Source organism: Anoplolepis gracilipes, chromosome 12 (genome assembly GCF_047496725.1).
Source record: "Anoplolepis gracilipes chromosome 12, ASM4749672v1, whole genome shotgun sequence".
NCBI lineage: Eukaryota > Metazoa > Arthropoda > Insecta > Hymenoptera > Formicidae > Anoplolepis > Anoplolepis gracilipes.
Window position 1 is genome coordinate 2730160 of NC_132981.1, and position 23565 is coordinate 2753724.

At 28.5% G+C, this 23565-nt stretch overlaps 2 protein-coding genes and 2 long non-coding RNA genes across 5 annotated transcripts; 1 reads left to right on the forward strand and 3 right to left on the reverse strand.

Moving 5' to 3' along the window:
• Positions 1-387: 387 nt before the first annotated feature.
• Positions 388-8932, reverse strand: LOC140671868 (uncharacterized). The gene is made up of 8 exons (XM_072903557.1): positions 8702-8932; positions 6893-7367; positions 6157-6387; positions 5792-6069; positions 3630-3818; positions 2199-2673; positions 1468-1698; positions 388-1375 (listed from the first exon to the last, which is right to left on the reverse strand). The coding sequence occupies exons 1-8, from the start codon at positions 8906-8908 to the stop codon at positions 1035-1037; spliced, it is 2427 nt and encodes an 808-aa protein (XP_072759658.1). The 5' UTR covers positions 8909-8932; the 3' UTR covers positions 388-1034.
• A 2615-nt stretch (positions 8933-11547) lies between these two features.
• LOC140671745 (odorant receptor 10-like) lies at positions 11548-16047 on the reverse strand. 2 transcript variants are annotated; one of them, XM_072903314.1, is made up of 4 exons: positions 15552-16047; positions 13760-14234; positions 11981-12211; positions 11548-11894 (listed from the first exon to the last, which is right to left on the reverse strand). In XM_072903314.1, the coding sequence occupies exons 1-4, from the start codon at positions 15756-15758 to the stop codon at positions 11554-11556; spliced, it is 1254 nt and encodes a 417-aa protein (XP_072759415.1). In that variant the 5' UTR covers positions 15759-16047; the 3' UTR covers positions 11548-11553. The 2 variants fall into 2 exon arrangements, with proteins under 2 accessions (XP_072759415.1, XP_072759416.1); XM_072903315.1 differs by having other exon boundaries at positions 13760-14289; positions 15552-15636.
• A 4239-nt stretch (positions 16048-20286) lies between these two features.
• On the reverse strand, positions 20287-21484 carry LOC140672089 (uncharacterized). The gene is made up of 3 exons (XR_012047823.1): positions 21339-21484; positions 21097-21175; positions 20287-20370 (listed from the first exon to the last, which is right to left on the reverse strand). It is a non-coding gene; the product is annotated as an uncharacterized lncRNA (long non-coding RNA).
• An 86-nt stretch (positions 21485-21570) lies between these two features.
• On the forward strand, positions 21571-23329 carry LOC140672090 (uncharacterized). Its single transcript, XR_012047824.1, has 3 exons — positions 21571-22095; positions 22258-22336; positions 22642-23329. It is a non-coding gene; the product is annotated as an uncharacterized lncRNA (long non-coding RNA).
• The last annotated feature ends 236 nt before the right edge of the window (positions 23330-23565 follow it).

Genomic DNA, 23565 nt, shown 5'->3' on the forward strand with positions numbered 1-23565 from the left:
CATTTATATATATAAGAAATGTTTTATACATCTAAATTTCTCTCTCTCCCTCTCTCTCGCTTTTTTGTTGTGACATAAGTCATATGTTTTATAAATCTATTATAAGAGGCATAAAATATTCACCATTTATACATAACAGAATAATACTGCTCAAATACATGTTAATACATAACAGGATAATGCAGCTAAAAAATAATTGCATTAATCAATATTCATATATTATGTAATAAAGACTTGCAAAAATCAAAATGGCAAAACACATCGAATTACTTTTGCTTTATAAATTTAATTTTGTAATTAATTAGCTTAACGCACTATCTTCCGATTTCAATAATTTTGGTATACATTATCAACTTGAGTAATGTTATAAAAGGTTTCAGGGCTCGTTGTTCATTAAAAAATTATTAATAAAGAATGTATAATGAATAGCATTATTTCATACTGAAATACATTAATAATGTTGATCTCGCTTTGCGTGGAAAGTCAAAAATCTATGTGGAACCGCACTGTGATAAAGCTCGTTTTATACTGAAACAGGGTGTGATAGACCTCTTTTTACATAGAAAGTATTTTTTCGAAGTGGGTGCAATAGGAAAAGATCTTACCTCTTCTGGATCGATCTTACGAGGAATCATGGGGTAATCACTCATGACGACGATAAAAAATGATTCCAGGTCGAAATCGATGCAAAAACACACTTTTTAGACGATTTCGTCTTTCCTTACAATCTTAACACTTTGCTGAATATTAACTGACAGAGAATTGGGTGATACAAGTTAATAAATAATTCTACATGTCAGAAAATATTTTTTCAAATTCAATAATGCATTAATAATGCATTAATATTTTCAAGTATTGATATTGCACAAGAATAATTTGGCACAAGCAGACTACTGTGAATGATAAATTTATTGATGTGGCCTTTTTATAAACACTTATTTATAAATTTATACTTTGAAAGCATTATATCGTGTTATTTCGAATGTATCAAATATTTAGTTTGTAGATTTTTTGGCAGATTCGTGCCTTATATTTCACACTTCGAGCATTATACGAAGTACAGACAAATATGAAAAAGAGGTTTTTAAAATGCTCACATAAGTTGACAGGTTAACTAAGATAAAATTTCCAGCCTGCAACGCAACTGGAGATCTTGTCTGCATAAGAATAAATATTACATTTTTTGTTAATTTCCTAGGAAATTTGTACCAAGCACTTTGATAAATAGAGAGCCCTATCTCTTCCATTTCAGATTTCAGATAATTCCCGATAAAACTATACAGTGTTAATTGTGACAAGAAGGCACTCAGTATCATTAAACTTTTTCCTGCCATAATGGTGTTATGGACTTTTAACGCTAAAATAAGCTGAAATCCTGAAAAGAATATTTTTCTGCTAAAATGTAATTCTTTTTTTATAAATATGTAACTTATATATTTCACTGAACAATCATGACATAATATTTACCCATTATACATAATAAGATGCTGATAATGAATAGTTCTATCAGCAATATAAAACTGATGAGATCGGCAAGTTCCTTGGCCAATATTATCAGGTAACGATGTCTTTTAATTAGCACGTTGAAACGATCACAAATTTGCGGGCTTGTAACATCAAAGTTGAGAAAATGGACCCTCAGAATGTTTACTTGTCCACAAACATGTAATGTAATATTGAGAAATAACGCGTCGTTACCTTTGGAAAATGTATTGATGCATAGAAACGTCTTATTAAATTGATATACAAAACAATACTTATTATTATTTTTATTATTAAATTACTATTTTTGTAATTAAAAACATGTATTACAAAATATAGAAAAAATAATACTGCTCTTATATTTAATATAAATAATATATGTATGTAACATAATATGTGTTGCATGAGACGCAAGTGTTTTCGTAAATTAAAATTTCTTTTCCTTTTTATAATTAATAAAAGAACTTCTAATATATAATTTAATATCCTTAATCAAGAAAACTGATCAATTTTAATACATCATGGACCATTTTAATCAAACAGTTTGCCCTGAAATTACGAAAACTTCTGAGTTTTTGCAATGTTATCTAATAATGAATAAAAAAGTGCATGTAGTTTATGTAGAATAATATACCTGTCAATAAAAATTTCTTGTTTCTCTCAGTAATATTAAATAAAAGACAAAAAATACCCATAATAAATTAATTAAATATTACCAAGATTAGCAGTAGTTGCCAGCATTATTACAACAAGTTCGATGAGACAGGAGATTTTATGCATGCTAATTGGAAAATTGAAAAATTCCAGAGCGCATCTTGATGGCATTGTATACTCCAATATTATATTCCCGTCTGTTATGTTAATCCAATTACCTTGATTGTAATTTAAAAACGGAATTGTCCCATATATTAGGCAACTAAAGTAAGAAATGCCAAGCATGGACAAGCATAGAATCCTTCCTATAAAAGCATGTTTCCTCATAATGTTGCGCTCTTTTGTGTTTTCATTTGTCAAATAATCGTTTAGAGCAGAATCATAATTGTTAATTAAACTATTCGCATAAATACGGAAGCACATTGTCTTCAGTATCCCAAGTATTCCGCAACAAATTAACATTAGACAGTCTATGTTCTGCTCTACGTCAGTGCAGCCCATGTATAAATCCATGGCGGGCAAGATCACAAGTAGACTCTGTTGATACATTTTCACATACATAATACTTGGTGCTCACAAATAAATATATTTCACTTTTAACTCAATAAATTTTTACTAATAAATATTTCTATTTAAATGCAAATGCTATTTTATCACACTTCTCTCTCTCTCTCTCTCTCTCTCACTCACTCACTCACTCACTTACTCTATAAAGAACTGTCACTATACAAAATTAACTAATTAATTATTAATTTTTAATTATTAATTAAATTTTTTATTTTTTACTTTATTAATTAATTTGTTTATAGCGTACGCTATCAAAAAATGAATTTCTTTCTATTTTAATTCTGAATGCAAAATATTATATAATTTTATATTTGTATATTTTATAGAATTTTGTATAATTTATCTGAATATTAAAAAAACGAAAACATTACAATTTTTTATGTATAACAAAACTTATATAAAAAGAAAAATTCTCCACGTCAAAATACACAAAAATGTAATAAAATTTATTATTATTTAGAATTTTTGTGACATTATTTATTTGTGAAATTATTTAATGTTATATGTATAACGTTTATTATTTATTTAATTTGTTTCACATATGATTATGTCACGACGGAATCATAAATATGTAGCGCATGTTTGCCGTAATATTTTTCGAAAATTATTTTATCACTTTTACACATAAATTAAAAAAAAATACACACATAAATCATAAATCTTAAAGGAAAGTCTTTCAATATTGTCAGAATTTTTCAATGACTTATTTTTATAATTATTTACAGCATCTAAAGTGTTTTGCTGGCAAAAGGGTTTCACCGTATACATTGTCAAAAATGTCGTATGTAAAATCTTGATCACATTCTCATCATGACACCAAAGTGTTTTCCAGAACGTTGCAATATTAACATAAAAGATATTCTTTGTTATCTTTGAACAGTCGATTGTGTCAATGATCTTCCAGTTCATTTCCTATAGATACTTACTGCACAAAAAGTACCTAAGGCACAACGCAATAGCGAATAAATGTTATAAATTTGAAGTGGCCATACGCCGATAGGCCACGCAATCAATTTGTAAGGGGTCATCGCGTATGCGATATCGTCATTCCACCTTTCACTTGCCATTGTCGAGATAATGACTGTAACTGATGCCAATAACAGATGATTCCCTCGCTACATCTATAACCGCATCTATAACTCATTTTTTATTCAGTATGAAATTTGCTTCTATGCATGCTTATCAGTCTGCTTCTGTATATTTTATAAAGCATTATGACTAAATGCAAATAAGTGCGCTTTTACACAATTTCATGTGGTGGATGAAAATTTATGTAGTACAATTTCTAAGTTGTTACTTGTCTCTCGAGCAACTATTTTTTTTTTTTTTTTTAGTTTAATGATAGAGGGAATCATATGCATTTTACTTACCTGTCTACGGATATTGTATATTTTATTTTGATATTTGTTTGGCTAACACGTAGCTTGCAGTTTTATTGGAGATTGTGCTCGCATAATGACAAAGATTAAATTTTTCATTAATTTTGTGGGAAGATCGTATCAAACACCCTGATAACTAAAAGGTCTAAGCTCTTCTATTTTTTTTGAGATTTTAGGTAGACTTCGATAACACTGTACCGCTAATTGCGTTAGAAAAATACACAATACCATGAAATTTTCCCTTCATCAAAATAACATCGTTTATTTTTTAATTCTTAGATAAATTCTAAATAAAAGTATTTACGTTTAATAAATCCTTGACATATGTGAATCTCTCTTTCTTTCTCTTTGTGACGTAAGTTATACGTTATAAATATTATAAGTTATAAATCTATTATAATATTTATTGGCATAAAATATTCATTCATTATATAACTGGATAATACTAATACATAATAAGACAAGGCTGCTGAGAAATAATTGCATTGGTCAATATTCAAGTACCACGTAATAAAAGTTTTGCAAAAATTGAAATGCCGAGAAACATCCTTTTGATTTATACATGTTTGAAACATTGCTTTTTATCTACTAAACAAATCGTTATAAAATTAAACACAAATATTATTATTGCAAATATTTTCGGAAATTGTATATAAACGTTTCACACTTTTAAATTTTAATATTTCTTTATTTCACAAATCTTAGAGCTGTCAAATTTTATCAAATCTCAGAATTGCTAACAAAATCTTCTGTGTTTTGAAAGCATCAACTGTACAAGATTATCATTATAATTCTATTGTTGTGTAAGTGTATATACGTGTATATAAGTGTATACGTGCAGCGCGATACCATTTCTATTACGTGTGCGTTTGTGTAATATATATATACTACTATTACTGCTACATATATATATATATATATATGTGTGTGTGTGTGTGTGTGTGTGTGTGTGTATGCATATGCATGTGTGTATATAAGGAGGACGGGGGGAGTTTATTCTTATCACTTTCCCAACTCTAACTCGTCTAACAACAGAAACATCTGACATCTCTTTTGATTTATTCAGATTTAAAGTATTGTATACCTATTTTTTTCATTTTCTATCATAAAGCGATATAATGATATGATTTTCAAGCATTTGCAGAAAAAAAACATTTACGTACACGTGATTTATATACCAAGTTATAAGAATAGATTTAAGTAGCGTAATCTAATGGAAAAAGCGTTTTATATGGTGCTGACTTGTTTCTTACTATTTGAATTTTATTTTTCTTTAATCTGCATTAGAGTGAATTACTGTACTACTATATTTTTTATTATGAAAATTCAAAAGTAAAAATATTCAGGAAATAACTTGCCTTTTTTATTATAAAAATCATCAAAATATTTGTTCTCAAATTCAATAATAATTAATAGTATTTTTAAGTAGGTGCGTATTATTAAAATTGCAAAAGGAAAAATGATTTGGCACACGCAAATTACTGTAAATGGTAATTTTATTAATGACACTATTTTAACAATTTGTAAATATATAATTTTTTTAATAAATATTTTCTAATGCATTTCTATTTTAAAAGCATATTATACTATTTTGAATGTATCAAATATTTAAAATTGGCATATTTCTTTTATTTGCATCTTATATTCTACACTTCCAGCATTATACGAAGTACAGACAAATACGAAAATGAGGTCTTTAGAATGCTCACGTAGGTTGCTAAATTAATTATAATAAAATTTCCAGCTTGCAATGCAACTGGAAATTTTGTCTGCATAAGAATAAATAATACGTCTCTTGTTATTTTCCTAGGAAAACTGTACCAAGCACTTTGATAAATAGAAAGCCCTATTTCTTCCATTTCAGATTTCAGATAATTTCCGATAAAACTATAGAGCGTTAATTGAAATAGAAAACCACTCAATCCCAAAAAACTCTTCCCTAACAAAATGATGTCCTTGAGTTTTAAAGCGAGAATAAGCTGAAATCCTGAAAAGAATATTTGTCTGCAAAAATGAAACTTTTCATTATAATTTGCATATGTGACTAAACAATTTTAACTGATATAATAATTACCCATTATACATAATAATACGCTGATAATGAATAATTTTATCAGTAATATAAAACTGACCAATTCGGCAAGTTGCCTGGTCAGCTTTATCAAATAATGATGTCTTTGAATTAGCGCATTAAAACGATCGTAGATTCGTGGACTTGTAATATCAAAGTTGAGAAAACGTATCCTCAAAATGTTTACTTGACCACATATATGTAATGTAATGCAGAGAAACAACGCATCGTTACCTTTGAAAAATGCACAGACATTTCTTATTGCATTTGTGTACAAAACAAGACGTATTATTCTTATTGTAATTAAATTTGTACTACATTGTACTTAATATAGCAAAAATAATATTATTCTTATATACATATAAATATATATATATATATATATATGTATATAACATAATATGTGTTGCATGAGACACGAAAATTTTTACAATTTCTTTCAAATTTGTAGTATTGAGACACATTAAATCTTTTAGACGTTTAATAAAAGAAACTCAGACATTTAATTAAATATGTCTGGTCAAAAATACTGGACAGTTTTAATACATATCTGACCATCTCAATGAAATAGTTTACTATGAAGTTACGCAAACTTCCGTGCTTTTGCAATAAAAAGTGCACAATATCAATAAAACAAATAAGAATCTTATTTATATAAACTAATATACTTATCAATAAAAAAATTTCCTTTTTATTCAAATGATATTAAAGAAGAACATAAAATGTAATTAAATATTACCAATATTAGCAGTACATAGCACTATAAGTGCAACAGTTTCGATGAACCATAAGATGTTATACATGCTCCTTGGAAAGTTGAAATATTCCAGAGCACATTTCGATGGTACTGTATATTCTAATATCATATTTTCGTTTGTTACGTTAATCCAATTACTTTGATCGTAATTTAGAAAAGGAAATGTTGCATATATTAAACAACCAAAGACCGAACAGCCAAGCATAAAACAGCAAAGAATCCTTCCTATAAAAGCATGTTTTCGCATAATGTCACGTTCTTTTATGTTGTCAATCGTCATATAATCGTTTATAGCAGAGTCGAAATTGATAATTAAATTTTTTGCATAAATGCGGAACCATGTTGTCTTCAGGAAAGCGATTATTCCGCAACAGATTATCATCAGACATTCTATGTTCTGTTCTACGTCAGTGCAGGCCAGGTATATTTCCATAGAGGTCAAGATCACAATTAAGCTCTGTTAATACGTTGATACTCTGATTTGTATATTTTTCCTATACATGATTTTTTGTGCTCAAAAAAAATATATTTTACTCCTAACTCAATGAATTCTTATTAATATGCATATATTTTTAATTTAATTCAAATGCTATCTTCTCATTCGCACATCTTCCTCCCTCTCTCTCTCTCTCTCTCTCTCTCTTATTCTTGCTTAATTTTTCTTTCTTTCTGTATTTTGTTTTATAAAAAAAACTTATACTGTATAAAAAAATTGTTATTATATAAAAAAAAAGCTTTACTTCTATAAAAAATGTTTTTTTCTATACTAATTTGTAGATGCAAAGTGTTATATAATTATATATTTGTATATTAAATTTTATATAATTTTTTATAATCTGAAAAAAACAAAAAAATGTAAATTGTTAAAATTATTTTGTGTGTAATAAAACTCATATAAATAGAAAAATTTGTGTCAAAACACAGAAAAAGTAATAATTTATTCATAAAATAAAATAAAATTACTTACCAAATTTAAAGATTTTCTAACGTTATTTATTATTATACGTATTAGTTAACGGTTATTTAAATTTATAATTTCGCTGACTATTAAGAGCCAGAGGCGGATGATATATTGTCAGTTTCATATAAAATTAATTTTTGAAACTGATTTTTATAAAATTTGCCTCAATATTTTTCTCACCTACGCTTCCACAAAGAATATAGACAAAAATTTATTAAAAAATCTCAAGTTAAGATTTATTTAATTTTGATAAAAACTAAGAAATATCAGCGCCTTACGCATAGGAATCAGATTTATAGTAAATTTAATTTTATATTATGAATCTGATACAATATCATCCGCGTCTAGCTTACATTTAAAATTATGAATATATGTTTTTGCATATGAAGTTTTATATCTTTTAATTTTTGTTAACATTTATCATTTATCTCATTTCTTTCAAATATGCTTATGTGATATAAATAAACATACTTGAAAACATAAATAAGTACATAAGAAATTATAAAAATTTTCGTGCATGCTTGTCATATTTCTTGAAATTAATTTTATAATTTTTACATATGATTAAGAAAAAATACATAAATCATAAAAAATAAAAAAGGAATCTTTCTTGTTAGAATTTTTGAACGACTTATAATCGTGCTTGCGAAAAGCATTTGACAGTACATACTTTATCAAAAATAGAAAATGTAAAATTTGACACATATTTTCGTCGCAAAATTGCTTCCAAACCGTTGCAATGTCAACACAGAAAATATTAAAAATAATCTTTATTATCCTCGAACAGTCGCGATTGTAGGAGTGATCTTCGAGTTCCAGAAGATACTTACTATACAACAAATGCACAAGGCACAACGCAATAATGAACAAATGTTATAAACTTGAAGTGGCCATACGCCGATAGGCCACGTAACCAATTTAAGAGGGGTCATAGCGTATACAACATCGTCTTTCCATCGTTTACTTGTCATTGTTAAAATAAGTCTACCTGATGCCAATAACTGATGATCTGCTTGCAATATCGAGGTGCATAACATAGTACTCTGACTTACTTATTATTCATAAAGGATATTCCGTAAGATATATTTGCTTCTCAAACTGTCTCTATGCTCTTAAACCTAAATTACCGATAATGTTACACAATGCAAGCATTTTGATTCATTTTTTATTCAACGTGAGAGGTACATGCTTATCAGTTTGCTTCTATACTCTTACGATATTATGAAATGTGAATATAAGTTACGCTTTCACGCAAAATTACCGTTAAAAAATTTATATGACAAAATTTCTAAGTCGTTGTTATTCACTGAGCAACTATTCCTCTCTACTGCGTAAAATGTTAAAAATTTGAGTGCGTTTTGCACATGCGTACCTGGTATCTATACTATGTTTTATTTCTCAATATTCGTCCAATCAAATAGTATAGATTCCATCTGTCCAAAGTAAAAATATATAGCGAATAATTGATTAAGAATTGAATAAATAATTGATAATAATTCAATGGAATTATAATTTAATTTACTTTAAATTACTTAATTGATAAGACATTTCAATAAATCATATATCTTATTTATTTTTTATTTTGTCAAACGTTTATTATAAATTCATAATTTGTACAAATATTTTATTTACATATATTATATTTTATATTTCGAACATTATGAGAAGTACAGTCAGATATGAAAAAGAAATGCTTAAAATATTTACTAAGATTGACAAATTTTCCGTATAAAAATTTCTTCAAACATGGCTGAAGTTTCTATCTCCAAGATGGATTAGATTCCTTATTAGTTTGAAAAGATATTTATACCAAGCACTTTGATAAACAGAGTCGCCTAAGTTTTTCGTTTGAATTTTTGTCCAGTAAAAAAATTTTCAAAAAAATTATTTAAGTTGACTTTTACAAAAAGTGCATTGACAAATATGCAATTCTTTTTCTTATCTCTTTCCGTTATTGACTGATAATTAAGGCTCGAGAAGAAAGAAAATGACCTCCCTGGAATCAATCATACTTTATTGTAATATTTATTTATAATGTTATATATAATATATATATATATATATATTAATAGCATATATTTATATAAAATTTATTTATCATAAAGGAATGCAATGATATGATTTTAATGTTTTATATATATACAGGGTGTCTCATAACTAATGAGTCAACGCTCGTGAGTGGGTAGAGTATAGTGAACTAAACAAAAAAGTATTAAGTCATTTTGCGATTTTCGCAATAATTATTAAAATATTAATTAAAAACGCTTAGCAAACAATATTATTCATATCTACAAGATGTCCGGTAATAATCGCCCCAACTCTCTAGGGCAGATAGAGCAGGTCAAATTGAACATAAAAGTCCTGTATCATTTTCCGATTTTCGCAATATTTATTAAAATATTAATTAAAAACGCTCAGCATATGAGCGCGCGCCGCATATAGCGTTCAGCATACCCTGAGCATTTTTAATTAATAGTTCAATAATTATTGCGCTAATCGCAAAATGATACAGGACTTTTATGTTCAGTTTGACCTGCTCTACCTATCCTAGAGAGTTGGGGCGATTATTACCGGACATCTTGTAGTTATGTATAATATTGTTCGCTAAGCGTTTTTAATTAATATTTTAATAATTATTGCGAAAATCGCGAAATGACTTAATACTTTTTTGTTTAGTTCACTGTACTCTATCCACTTACGAGCGTTGGCTCATTAGTTATGAGACACTCTGTATATATAAAACATTAGAACTGTATTATCGCATAACTTTATAACAGAAGAAAAATATATGTATATATATGCATACAAAAACATGCATAAATATGATGATAAAGCATGATCCAGTCAATATCTGATTCTAAATCGTCGAACTGGCTTATACTTGTCAAACCGCGATAATAGTGAAAGAGAAAAAAAAGAGAAAATTATATATTCTGTATGTGTGTATGCATATCTGAGGGGGAGGGGAGGAAGAATTATCCTTATTACTTTCACAACTTTAACTGATCTGACAATAGAAACATTTAAGATCTCCTTCGATTTCATCAAGTTTAAAATATTATAGACCTATGTTTTCTATTCTTCATCATAAAGTGATACAACGATACAATTTTCAAGCATTTACAAAGAAAACACGTTTAAATATTTACGTACTGTTTTTATATCGAGTTATAAGAACGGATTTATATTTAAGCAGCGTAGTCTAAGAGAGAAAGTGTCTGATTACGATGATGCTTCGATTCTTACTATTTGAATTTTATTTTTGTTTAATCTGCATTGAAGTATATTATTATAATATATTATTTATTACTATAAGTCAAAAATAAAAATATTGGGCTAAAAACTTGTTTTTTTATTATACAGATCATCAAAATTCACTGATAATTATGTAGTATAAACAAGTAATTTTACATGTCAATAAATATTTACTTGTTTTCAGATTTAAAACTAATTAATAGTATCTTTAGATGCATATTATTGAAATTGCAGAAAACAAATGATTTGGCAGTAGCAAATTACTGTAAATGGTAGGTTTATTGAAAACACTAATTTAACATTTTGTAAGTATATAACTTTTTGATAAACATTTTCTTATAAATTTCTATTTTAAAAGCATACCATGCTATTTCGAATGTACCAAATATTAAAAATTGGCATATTTCTTTTAGTTGCATTTTATATTTTACACTTCGAGCATTATACGAAGTACAGAGAAATACGAAAAAGAGGTTTTTAGAATGCTCACATAGGTTGCTAAATTAATCATGATAAAATTTCCAGCCTGCAATGCAACTGGAAATTTTGTCTGCATAAGAATAAATAATACGTTTCTTGTAATTTTTTTAGGAAAACTGTACCAAGCACTTTGATAAATAGAAAGCCCTATTTCTTCCATTTCAGATTTCAGATAATTTCCGATAAAACTATATAGCGTTAATTGTAATAGAAACCCACTCAGTGGCACTAAACTCTTTCCTACCATAATGATGTCATGGACTTTTAATGCGAGAATAAGCTGAAATCCTGAAAAAAATATTTGTCTGCAAAAATGAAACTTTTTATAAATATATAATTTATGACTGAACAATTTTAATTGATATAATACTTACCCATTATACATAATAATATACTGATAATGAATAGTTTTATCAGTAATACGAAACTGATCAGATCGGCAAGTTCCTTGGCCAGCTTTATCAAATAACGATGTCTTTGAATTAGCGCGTTAAAACGATCGTAGATTCGTGGACTTGTGACATCAAAGGTGAGAAAATGTATCCTTAAAATTTTTACTTGACCACAAACATGTAATGTAATGTTGAGAAACAACGCATCATTACCTTTGAAAAATGCACAAAAATGTCTTATTGCATTTGTACAAAACAAGACGTACACTGCCCAGGTAGCAAGCACATGTTATTTCTGGTTCAATGACGTCAGGTGATCAAATAATGTCTAATTTACAACGTCTTTTTATATAGTCTTAATGATGTTGTATAAAAACGTCATAATATCGTGATTCTTATGTCATTATTATAAATCGCCTAAGTATTACTATTTTTTAACTAAAAACTCATTTAATATAATAATTTTATATATAATTTTGATATTCCCAATTCTTTGTATCCCAGAATCTTAACATGAATATCCTCTATAACTTGGAATTTGATTATGACATTTGATCATGAATCTTTTCTTCTAGCGTGAACTTGTGAAAAGCGAAAAATTTTATTAACGAATTCAATATTTGTGAATGAATTTTTCATTTTTTACATTAGAGGAAAAGTTTCATGATTAAATGTCATTAAAACGTCACTAATAGGTCTAAAATGGTCATGAAATCACGTCTTTTTAACTTCTTGAAATGTCGACATCGGTCTGTGACATTAGTCCGTCATTTTTACGTCTTTACATCATGTTATATTTGGTTCGACCTGACCATATTTTGACGTCAAAATGTCGTGTGCTTGTTCCTGGGTGGAAACTCTCAATAGTGCGACTCGAAAAAGTGCAATACATTCATGCGCGTCAAATATGATCTTAGTAACATTAATAGAGATAACAACCCAGCAGCATATCGGTTACACAAAGCTGCAGGCGCGGTAAAATCTCTCGCGCAAAAAGAATGTATACTCATGCTCACGCGTTTCGCTATATTTACATAATTCAACCGTCGTATTCCTGCGTATTCATGTTATTGTGTTTTACATATTTTTTATTAATAAAAGTACTTTTTTGGTGTGTGCACGAAACGACTCATTGTTACGGTTCTAAACTTTAAATTAGAGGTAATTAACTCGTAAAAGTGCAGCAGAGCCCACTACGCTGCACTATTAAGAATTTTCAGTATATTATTGTTATTGTTATCAAATTATTTTTGTAATTAAATATATATCACAAAATGTAGCAAAAATAATATTTCTCTTACACACACACACACACACACACACACACATATATATATATATATATAAATATATATATATATATATGTATGTATATCTGTATGTAACATAATATGTATTGCATGAGGCACGAAAGTTTTTATAAATTTAATTTTTTGTCAAACATGTCTTAGTGAGATACGTTGAGTCTTTTAGGTTTAATAAAAAAAACTCTGACATTTAACCAAATATATTTGAGCAAAAATACTGGACAATTTTAATACATCTCGGATAATCTCAATGAAATAATTTACTATGGAATTACGTGAACCTTCGTGCTTTTGCAATGTTGTCTAATAATCAATAAAAAGTGCATAATAAAAATCAATAAACTAAAAAAATCTTATTTATGTAAAATAATATATTCACTAATAAAAAAATTTCTTGTTTTCAAATGATATTAAACAAGACACAAAATACGCATAAAATGTAATTAAATATTACCAATATTACCAATAGTCCCCCACATGACTATAACAGTTTCGACGAGACAAAAGATTTTATACATGCTCGTTGGAAAATTGAAATATTCAAGAGCGCATCTTGATGGTATTGTGTACTTTAATATCGTATCCTCATTTGTCATGTTAATTCGGTTACTTTGATTGTAATTTAAAAAAGGAATTGTTCCATATAACAGACAACCAGAAAATGAAAAACCAACAACGGAACAGGAAATAATCCTTCCTATAAAAGCATGTTTTCTCATAACGTCGCGCTCTTTTATGTTGTCAATCGTCATATAATCGTTTACAGCAGAGCCGTAATTGTTAATTAAATTTTTTGCATAAATGCGGAACCATGTTGTCTTCAGCACACCGAGTATTCCGCAACAGATTACCATCAGACATTCTATGTTTTGTTCTACGTCGGTGCAGCCCATGTACATCTCCATGAAGGGCAAGATCGCAATTAAGCTCTGTTGATACGTTGATACTCTGATTTGTATATTTCCTCATACATAATTTTTTGTGCTCCAAAAGAATATATTTTACTCTTAATTCAATGAATTTTTTTAATAGATATATATTTTTAATTAAATTCAAATGCCATTTTCTCATTTGCCCTTCTCTTTTTCCCTCTCTCTATCTATCTATCTCTCTCTCTCTCTCCCTCACTCTCGCTCAATTTCTCTCTCTTTCTCTATTTTATTCTAAAAAAAACTCTGTACAGAAAAAGTTCAATATACATAAAAAAAAAAACTTTCCTTCTGTGAGAAAAATATTTTTTTCTATATTAATTTGTAGATGCAAAATATTATATATAATTATATATTTGTATATTTAATTTTATGTTATTTCTTAGAATCTGAAGAAAATTAAAAATGTATTATTAAAAAATTTAAATTATTAAAATTCATTTTGTGTAACAAAATATATATAAATAGAAAAAATTTTTGTACCAAAACACACAAAAAATAATCAGATTTACTAGTAAGATTACTTACCATATTTATTAATTTTTGTAACGTTATTTATTATACATTAGTTAATGTTTATTAAAATTTATAATTTGGCTAACTATTAGTATCCAGACGAGAATAATATTTTATAAATGTTAAAAAAGATTAAATTTTGAAATTGACTTTTATCAGGACTTTGCCCCGATATTTTTCTTTGCCTTTGTTTCTACAGGAGATATAAATAGAGATTTATTTAAAATTCTTAAATTAAGATTCGTTTAATGTTGATAATGGTCAAGAAGTATCAGAGTCCTATATGCTAAGCAATCATCAAAAATTAAATTTTTTATGAAACTAATATAATATCATTCGTCTAGCCCTTAATAGCCCACGAATTATGAATTTTAAATTATGAATTTTGAAATTATGTATTTATTTGTTTATGTATAGCCTTATTAATCTCTTAATTTATGGCATAAATAATCATACTTGACACCACGGAATAAATAGTACATGCTTGTCATATTTCTTCAAAATAAATTTATAATTTTTACATATGATTAAGAAAAATACACATAAATAATAAAATTTAAAATAGAAATTTGTCTTATTGTTAGAATTTTTAACGACTTACAATAGTAATTGCTAAAAAGCATTTTACCTTATATATTTTATTAAAAATAGAAAATATAAAATCTGATACATATTCTCATCGTAAAATTACTTCCAAAGCGTTGTAACATTAACACAGAAAATATTATATATAAATATTCTTTGTTCTCTTTGAACAATCGCGATTGTATCAGTAATCTTCGAGTTCCAGAAGATACTTACTGCACAACAAATGCACACGGCACAACGCAATAATGAATAAATGTTATAAACTTGAAGTGGCCATACACCGATAGGCCAAGTAATCAATTTATTAAGGGACATAGCGTATACGACATCATCTTTCCATCGTTTACTTGTCATTGTTAAAATAAGTCTACCTGATGCCAATAACTGATGATCTGCTCGCAACATCGAGGTGCATAACATAGTACTCTGACTTACTTATTATTCATAAAGGATATTCCGTAAGATATATTTACTGTTCAAATTGTCTCTATGCTCCTAAACCCAAATTACCGATAATGTTACATCGACACAATGCAAGCATTTCGATTTCATTTTTTATTCAACATGAAATTACATACATGCTTATCAGTTTGCTTCTATACCCTTAAAACGTTATGAAATGTGAATTTAAGATGCGCTTTTACACATAATCGTCGTTGAAAATTAATATAACAAAGTTTATAAGCTGTTGTTATTTGTCGAGCAACTATTTCTCTCTACTGCGTGAAATGTTAAAAAAAAACTGTGCGTATTGCTCATACGTATCTAGTATTTGTATTATATTTTATTTATTGCTATTCATTCGATCAGATAATAAAAATTCCATCTATCCAAAATAAAAATATATAGGAAATAATTCACTCTTTATGTTGCGGGTCATCGCAATTAGCGTACTGAGAAAATATTAGACAAGTAAATAATATTGTATCCTGGAAATTTTATCTATATATACTATACTATAATAATTAAATGATTGCATTGATTGATAATAAATAAATAAAATTATAATTTAATTATAATTAAACAATTTAATTGATAAGACATTTCAATAAACCATATATCTTATTCATTTTTTTATTTTGTCAATCGTATATTATAAATTTATATAATTTGTAAGTGTATTTTATTTATATATATTATATTTCATATTTCGAGCATTATAAGAAGTACAGTCAGATAAAAAAAAGTCTTCAAAATGTTTACTTTAAGGTAGACAAATTTACCGTATTAAAATTTTTTTAAACATGACTAAAGCTTCTATATATCTGCAAGATGGACTAACCTCCACAGTTTAAAAAAAATTTTTGAAAATTATATAGAATAACGGACCACCTCCCGATGTCAATAATTTTGACATATATTATCAAGGTCATAACCTTAAATAAGGTTCTAAAAAGTTTTTGCTCGTTGTTTATTAAAAAGTTATTAACAAAAAAAGTTTAAAAAATGAGAGAATGTAATTTTTCGTTCTTGTCAAAAGTAAAGTAACATTTAACAATGTATAACGACTTTACAGTAAACGCATGGGCGGGGGAGAAGCAAAACCCCTTTCCCTGCACCACCACTCCACAAAAAAACTATCCCAAACCAACTTGTGTTACGAAGCAAAATCTATTATATACTTCAGACACAGGTTGTGTTAAGTTAGTTTTTGGTTGGGCGGGGGTGCAGGGGGAAAAGCTTTGGTAAATAGAGTCGCCTATGTTTTTTGTGTGAATTTTTTTTCAGTAAAAAAAATTGTTAAATTAAATGTTTAACTTGACTTTAACAAAAAAAAGTGCATTAACAAATATGTAATTCTTGTCTTTTTTACGTTACTGTCTGACGACTAGGCACTAGGCCTAAGGAAGAAACAAAGTGACTACCATAGAATCGATCACTTTCTATCATAATATCACTTTATGATATAAAAAGAAAAAATATATATACATATATGTATACTAAACATACGTAAATATTATGATGATAAAGCATGATCGATTTGACATCTCATTCTAAATCGTCGAAATGGCCTATATTTATCGAGCCGCGAAAATATATATATAGTGAGAGAAGAAAAGATAGAAAATTACATATTGTGTGTGTGTGTGTGTGTGAAGGAGGGCTTATCCTTATCACTTTCCTAATTCTAACTTGTCTAACAACAGAAACATCTAACATCACTATCGATTTTATCAAGTTTAAAATATTGTGGAATTACTTTTTCCATTTTCTATCATAAAGTAATATGACGATACAATTCTCAAGCATTTGCAAAAAAAACACGTTTAAAAATTTATGTACTGTTTATATACCAAGTTGTAAGAACGGATTTATAGTTAAGTAGTGTAACGTAATGGAAAAATCGTCTTACTATGGCTTCGGCTGGTTTGATTCTTGCTATTTGAATTTTATCTTTTTTTAATCTCCATTGGAAGGAATTATTGTATTACTATGTTTTTAATTATTAAAATTTAAAAGTGAAAATATTCAGCCAATAATTTGTCTTCTTTATTATACAAATCATCAAAATTAATTGATAATTACGTAAAGTAATTCTATATATCGATAAATATTTGTTCTTAAATTTAATATGAATTAATAATATTTTTAATAGATGCATATTATTGAAATTGCAGAAGAAGAAATGATTTGGTACAAGTAAATTACTGTAAATGGTAAGTTAATTGAAAATACTATTTTAACATTTTGTAAATATATAACTTGTTAATAAACACTTTCTTATAAATTTCTATTTTAAAAGCATACCAAGCTATTTCGAATGTACCAAATATTAAAAATTGGCATATTTCTTTGAGTTGCATTTTATATTTTACACTTCGAGCATTATACGAAGTACAGAGAAATACGAAAAAAAGGTTTTTAGAATGCTCACATAGGTTGCTAAATTAATCATGATAAAATTTCCAGCCTGCAATGCAACTGGAAATTTTGTCTGCATAAGAATAAATAATACGTTTCTTGTTATTTGCCTAGAAAAACTGTACCAAGCACTTTGATAAATAGAGCCCTATTTCTTCCATTTCAGATTTCAGATAATTTCCGATAAAACTATATAGCGTTAATTGTAATAGAAACCCACTCAGTGGCACTAAACTCTTTCCTACCATAATGATGTCATGGACTTTTAATGCGAGAATAAGCTGGAATCCTGAAAAGAATATTTGTCTGAAAAAATGAAACTTTTTATAAATATATAATTTATGACTGAACAATTTCAATTGATATAATACTTACCCATTGTACATAATAATATACTGATAATGAATAGTTTTATCAGTAATACGAAATTGATCAGATCGGCAAGTTCCCTGGCTAGCTTTATCAAATAACGATGTCTTTGAATTAGCGCGTTAAAACGATCGTAGATTCGTGGACTTGTGACATCAAAGGTGAGAAAATGTATCCTTAAAATTTTTACACAGTGAATCCCAGTCGTCGAAGTCTAAAGGGAACGAGCCCTGCGGCAAATCACTGCTATACGCTTGATTGTGTGTATATCAAAAACATCAATGAAAGCTTCCTATAAGATGGGATCTTTTTTGTTAGAGATTGAAAAATCTCTTTAAAAAAGCATCACAGGATATCGCAGAAAATTTGTATCTCTGTATGCTTCATGTAGTATAGACATATTTACCTACTTTTTCATCTGTATTGCTCGAATTTAAGATATGTATACGCAACACAAATAATCGAGTGTAACGTATAAGATATCGAAAAATGTAATGGGATATGTAAACATGGTAAACATGTAATGGGAGATAAAATAAGAAAGCAAAATGGAATACAAACAGCTTTATTTGGTTCTAAAATTTACCCTGCAAGCAAAGTTCTCTTCGACAATTATAATAAACTTCGTTGTTTGATATCGACAAGCGTATCGAACTTAATAAAAGATTTTCAAATTAGGATTTTAATTACGTCATAATATATATATTCATTAAAATTCTTCTCTTTCACACTTGTATCAATTATCTGCCTATAATTATAATATAAATAATTGATATTCTTAATCTATAGATTACACACGTATGTATGTATGTAAGAGATGTAACAACGTGTAAAAAAATCTATCAAAATTTCGATTCAATGAATTATGCGACACCTATTTGACAAATTTTATAATTAATTTATTATGCAATAACAAAAGATCACTAGAGTGCTACTAGTGCTATAATTAATATATTAACCGTTTAATAAAAAACTATTTACACTAAATCGTATATATAACAGTTACTTAAATTCAAATATATTAAATATAAATAGGAAACGAATCATAATGTGTTAATTCTTCAGGAGAGGGAAATATGCTTCCGTTAAAACTTTTATAATTACTATTTAAATATTATATATTAATTGCAAATATAAATTAATGAGAAAATTCTTCGTTTTATTTTACAGATACTTCCTGCGTGACGTCATCGGGATTAGTAAAACTCAAGCCCATTTAATTTGAATATTACAATACTCTCGATGATGCTGAATGACGCACTGGAAGAAATAGTCTGGAGTTGAAAGGTTTTGCCGACGAAACGAGTGAAATTGCGTGCGTGGAATTTTGTGAGAAGGGTGGTCTCCGTATTCACATCTTGTCCTTATCCAACGCGACTTTTATCTGTACATATCAATTAGGTTCTTCGGCGGCGGTCTCTTTCTGTTCACCATTCGCCACATTCCACGAGCCCTTTCATCGCCGCCTTTTTGCCCGTTTTCCGCCCGCCGACCGTTTGCCCTTCGACCTTCGAGCTATCGGCTCGTTTCCGGGCGATTGGTTTTTCTAAGAGAATATTTTCGGCGAGCCTGGCGTTCCATCTTCACGGACGCGGTCGGCACGCGACCACCCTCGCACGATCGTTTACGGCGTTTTCTTTTTGCCACTCTCGACGCGAATTATCTTTTCGTCTCCGATGTCCCGATGTCCCGATGCTCGAGAAATCGTGAAGTATGACGCTCGACAGGTTTTTTTATAGATAGTATGCGATGCAAGAATTTCACACAATGGCGCGAGATAGAGATATGTATTTTAAAATGTCTGCAGAGAATATTAAAATTACGGAATAATTGATATTGTTCCGACAATGAAGAATATATATATATATATATATATATATATATATATATACTTATGTATATGTATATGGATTTTTTGGATTTATTTTAGAATGGTTGAAATTAGAACGATTTCATTAGTTAAAAATTACTCCAGTAATTAAAATGAAAACTGTTTGTCAGAGATACAATTCTATTTTTCTATATTTTTTTATGTGTCGAGAAATTCTATTATTACATGTATATTTAATCCCGATGCTCTCATTCCTGTTATAAAACAGAGAGAGAAAATATTGCTCTAAAAAGATAAAGAGTAATCAAACTCTAAATAAATGATCTGAAATCGCGATATCTCTCTATTAATAAAGTAATAATTAATAATTATTATATAAATAATAACATTAATTATTTTTAAAATAATTTGTATTCAAGAAATTGTACTCACCGAATTTTATATTTGATGTGTACAATAATAAGATATATAAATGTAGAATACTAGAGATATATAAATATGGAACATATAAATATATAATAATTTTATAAATTTCAAAAAAACTACTTTTGAAATAAAGACTTTTAAGATTTATATAAAAGTCTTTCTCTCTGAGTCTTTCTTTTTTTTTTTCTCATTCAAATAATAAAACCGTAATAATTCGTGTACGTGATTTATGTATAAAATTAATATATTTAAATAAAAAATAATATTCACCCTAGGGTTGCTCCGCCGATGCAGGATGCCTTTCCTAGACCTCTTCCTCCTCTCAGGTTGTTAAAGTCGCTACGTTGACCTGTAACATACAAATAGAAAATCCAAATTATAGCAACGTCACAAATTATTTATTAATGTTTCAAAAGTTATTATGGTGCGCATTAAATTTTATACTCGATGCACATCCATTTATCATAAATATATAACAATCTACATTTACAAATAAACTCGAGCTCCCTTACCGAACGAAAATCGGACCTAAGTCATCCAGCCGACATTTAGAATAACTCGATGCGCGACACGTATTTCAACGCGTCACATATCACGTAGTATACTGATAACACTTGTATAGATTTGTCATTGTGACGCGAGAAGAAAAAGCACATACCTTCCTTTCTTCTCGAGGCCACGGCGTTACGTAGTAAGAGGTGGAAGGGATATTAGCGCGTCAACAGTCGTAGCGCCCATTCATTCCCACTCCGCCCGGCGTAACGATAACACGTGCGTCGCGGCTCGCGTCCTGTCACCTTGAAGTCAAGCGTGCCGTACACAATGACACACTCTCTTTTTCGTTACGATGATATTATACATACGCATTATACCACGCGATAAATCTTAACGTTAAAATACGTAGTAGCGATGCCGAAATACGTAAAATAATAATACGGCATTCGGCCTTAATGACGTATAGCGCGTTTACATTCGTCTCGTAATCGTGGTCGCGTGTTCGCGTCTCACATTTTCGCGTTTTCGCGATTACCTTATTGCGGCCTAGGAAAGGCTTCTTGCATTGCAATCCGTCATCAAGGCCGAATGCTACGTAACGCGATGACCTCGAAAAGAAATGAAAGTGATGTGTTCTTTCTCCTCGCGCCAAAACAATGATAAATCTATACAAGTATTATCATTATACTATGTTACGTGATATTTGACGCGTTGAAATACGTACATCGAGTGATTCGAAATGTCGGCTGGATGACTAAGTCCGATTTTCGCTCGGTAAGAAAGTTCGATTCTTCATTTGATAAATGTAGATTGTTAGATATTTATGATAAATGGATGTGCATCAAGTATAAAATTTAATGCGCACAATAATGATTTTTGAAATATTAATAAATTGTGACGTTGCTACAATTTGGATTTTCTATTTGTATATTACAGGTCAACGTAGCGATTTTAACAACCTGAGAGGAGGAGGAGGCCTAGAAAAGGCATCCTGCATCGGCGGAGCAACCCTAGGGTAAATATTATTTTTTATTTAAATATATTAATTTTATACATAAATCACGTACACGAATTATTTCGGTTTTATTATTTGAATGAGTAAAAAAAAAGAAAGACTCAGAACGGAAGACTTTTATATAAATTTTATAATGTCTCTATTTAAAAAGTAGTTTTTTTAGAATTTATAAAATTAGTCTATATTTATATATATATATTTATTATTGTACACATAGAATATAAAATTCGGTACAATAATAATTTTTTGATCGTTAATTATTTTAAACTTTGCTATAGTGTAGATTTTATATTTGTATGTTATAGATAACGCAGCTTTGATTATACATCGACAACTCTGCTGTTGCGCATCAGTGTCGGTGAGTGATAAAAAGTTTTTAGTTTAAAGCAACGGATTTATATATAGATTTGTAGATGGAGATATAGATAAATCTGTAGCTTTAATCCTCGGATGACGGGATAGCCGCTGGCGACTCTGGATCAGTTTTAAATCATAGAAAAATTTTGTTTTGCACCTATATATCCTGAGATACAATTTTATATTTATTATATTTTTAAACTTTTTTAATTGCCTGCGGCTATTAGAGAGACTATTAATTAATAATACTTTGCGTTATGATACGCCCAATATAATGCGCGTTGCTGACAAAAGTAGAGTTGCATTCTATAACACTAAGCAATCTCGAAGAATAATCAGCGGGACGTTCTTTGTCCCTCATAGTAACAAATTCTAATTGCTGCCCTCATAACGACTGACCAGTCAATGTGAAATTTAAACGAATTAATTAATAATACGATGCAAACTATTTTCTGTATTTCGTCTTCTTAGGATTTGAGTTCAAAAACTCTGCCTTTAGCGCGACCATTTTCCCTGGGTATGTTATATATCAATAAATATCACGTGATAAAATTCCGTCGCTCATCAATGTTGGATAGCCGGCGTGCAGATTTAACGCGAGAGATAAAGGGTTAATTAACGCTCTAATTGGCAGGCCACCGGGTTCTGCTGTTAAAAATATTAAGACGATTAAAAAAATGTTTTAAAAATTTTCTAGAATATATTATAGGAAAATTAAAAAACGAGTTTTTACGCATTTCTCAGATGATTTGCCATATGTATGAAAAATGATATTATGTTTGTAATAAACAAAATGTTGTTTCGTGAATAATTGATATTTAGCTACAGTGATAAAACATACATACATATAATTATTGCATATAGTACTTACA

Bases quoted from the DNA above. Each gene is read 5' to 3' on its own strand.
- LOC140671868 (XM_072903557.1), bottom strand. From the start codon at position 8,908: ATGTTATGCACCTCGATATTGCAAGCAGATCATCAGTTATTGGCATCA. The intron at 6,388-6,892 runs GTAATATTTAAT...CATTTTTCAAAG, and splicing joins GCTATGTACTGCTAATATTG to GTAACGATGCGTTGTTTCTC. The intron at 6,070-6,156 runs GTAATTATTATA...TATTCTTTTCAG, and splicing joins CGTATTATTATGTATAATGG to GATTTCAGCTTATTCTCGCT.
- LOC140671745 (XM_072903314.1), bottom strand. From the start codon at position 15,758: ATGTTATGCACCTCGATGTTGCGAGCAGATCATCAGTTATTGGCATCA. The intron at 14,235-15,551 runs GTAAGTATCTTC...ACGTATCAACAG, and splicing joins CCGTGTGCATTTGTTGTGCA to AGCTTAATTGCGATCTTGCC. The intron at 11,895-11,980 runs GTAAGTATTATA...TATTTTTTTCAG, and splicing joins TATATTATTATGTATAATGG to GATTTCAGCTTATTCTCGCA.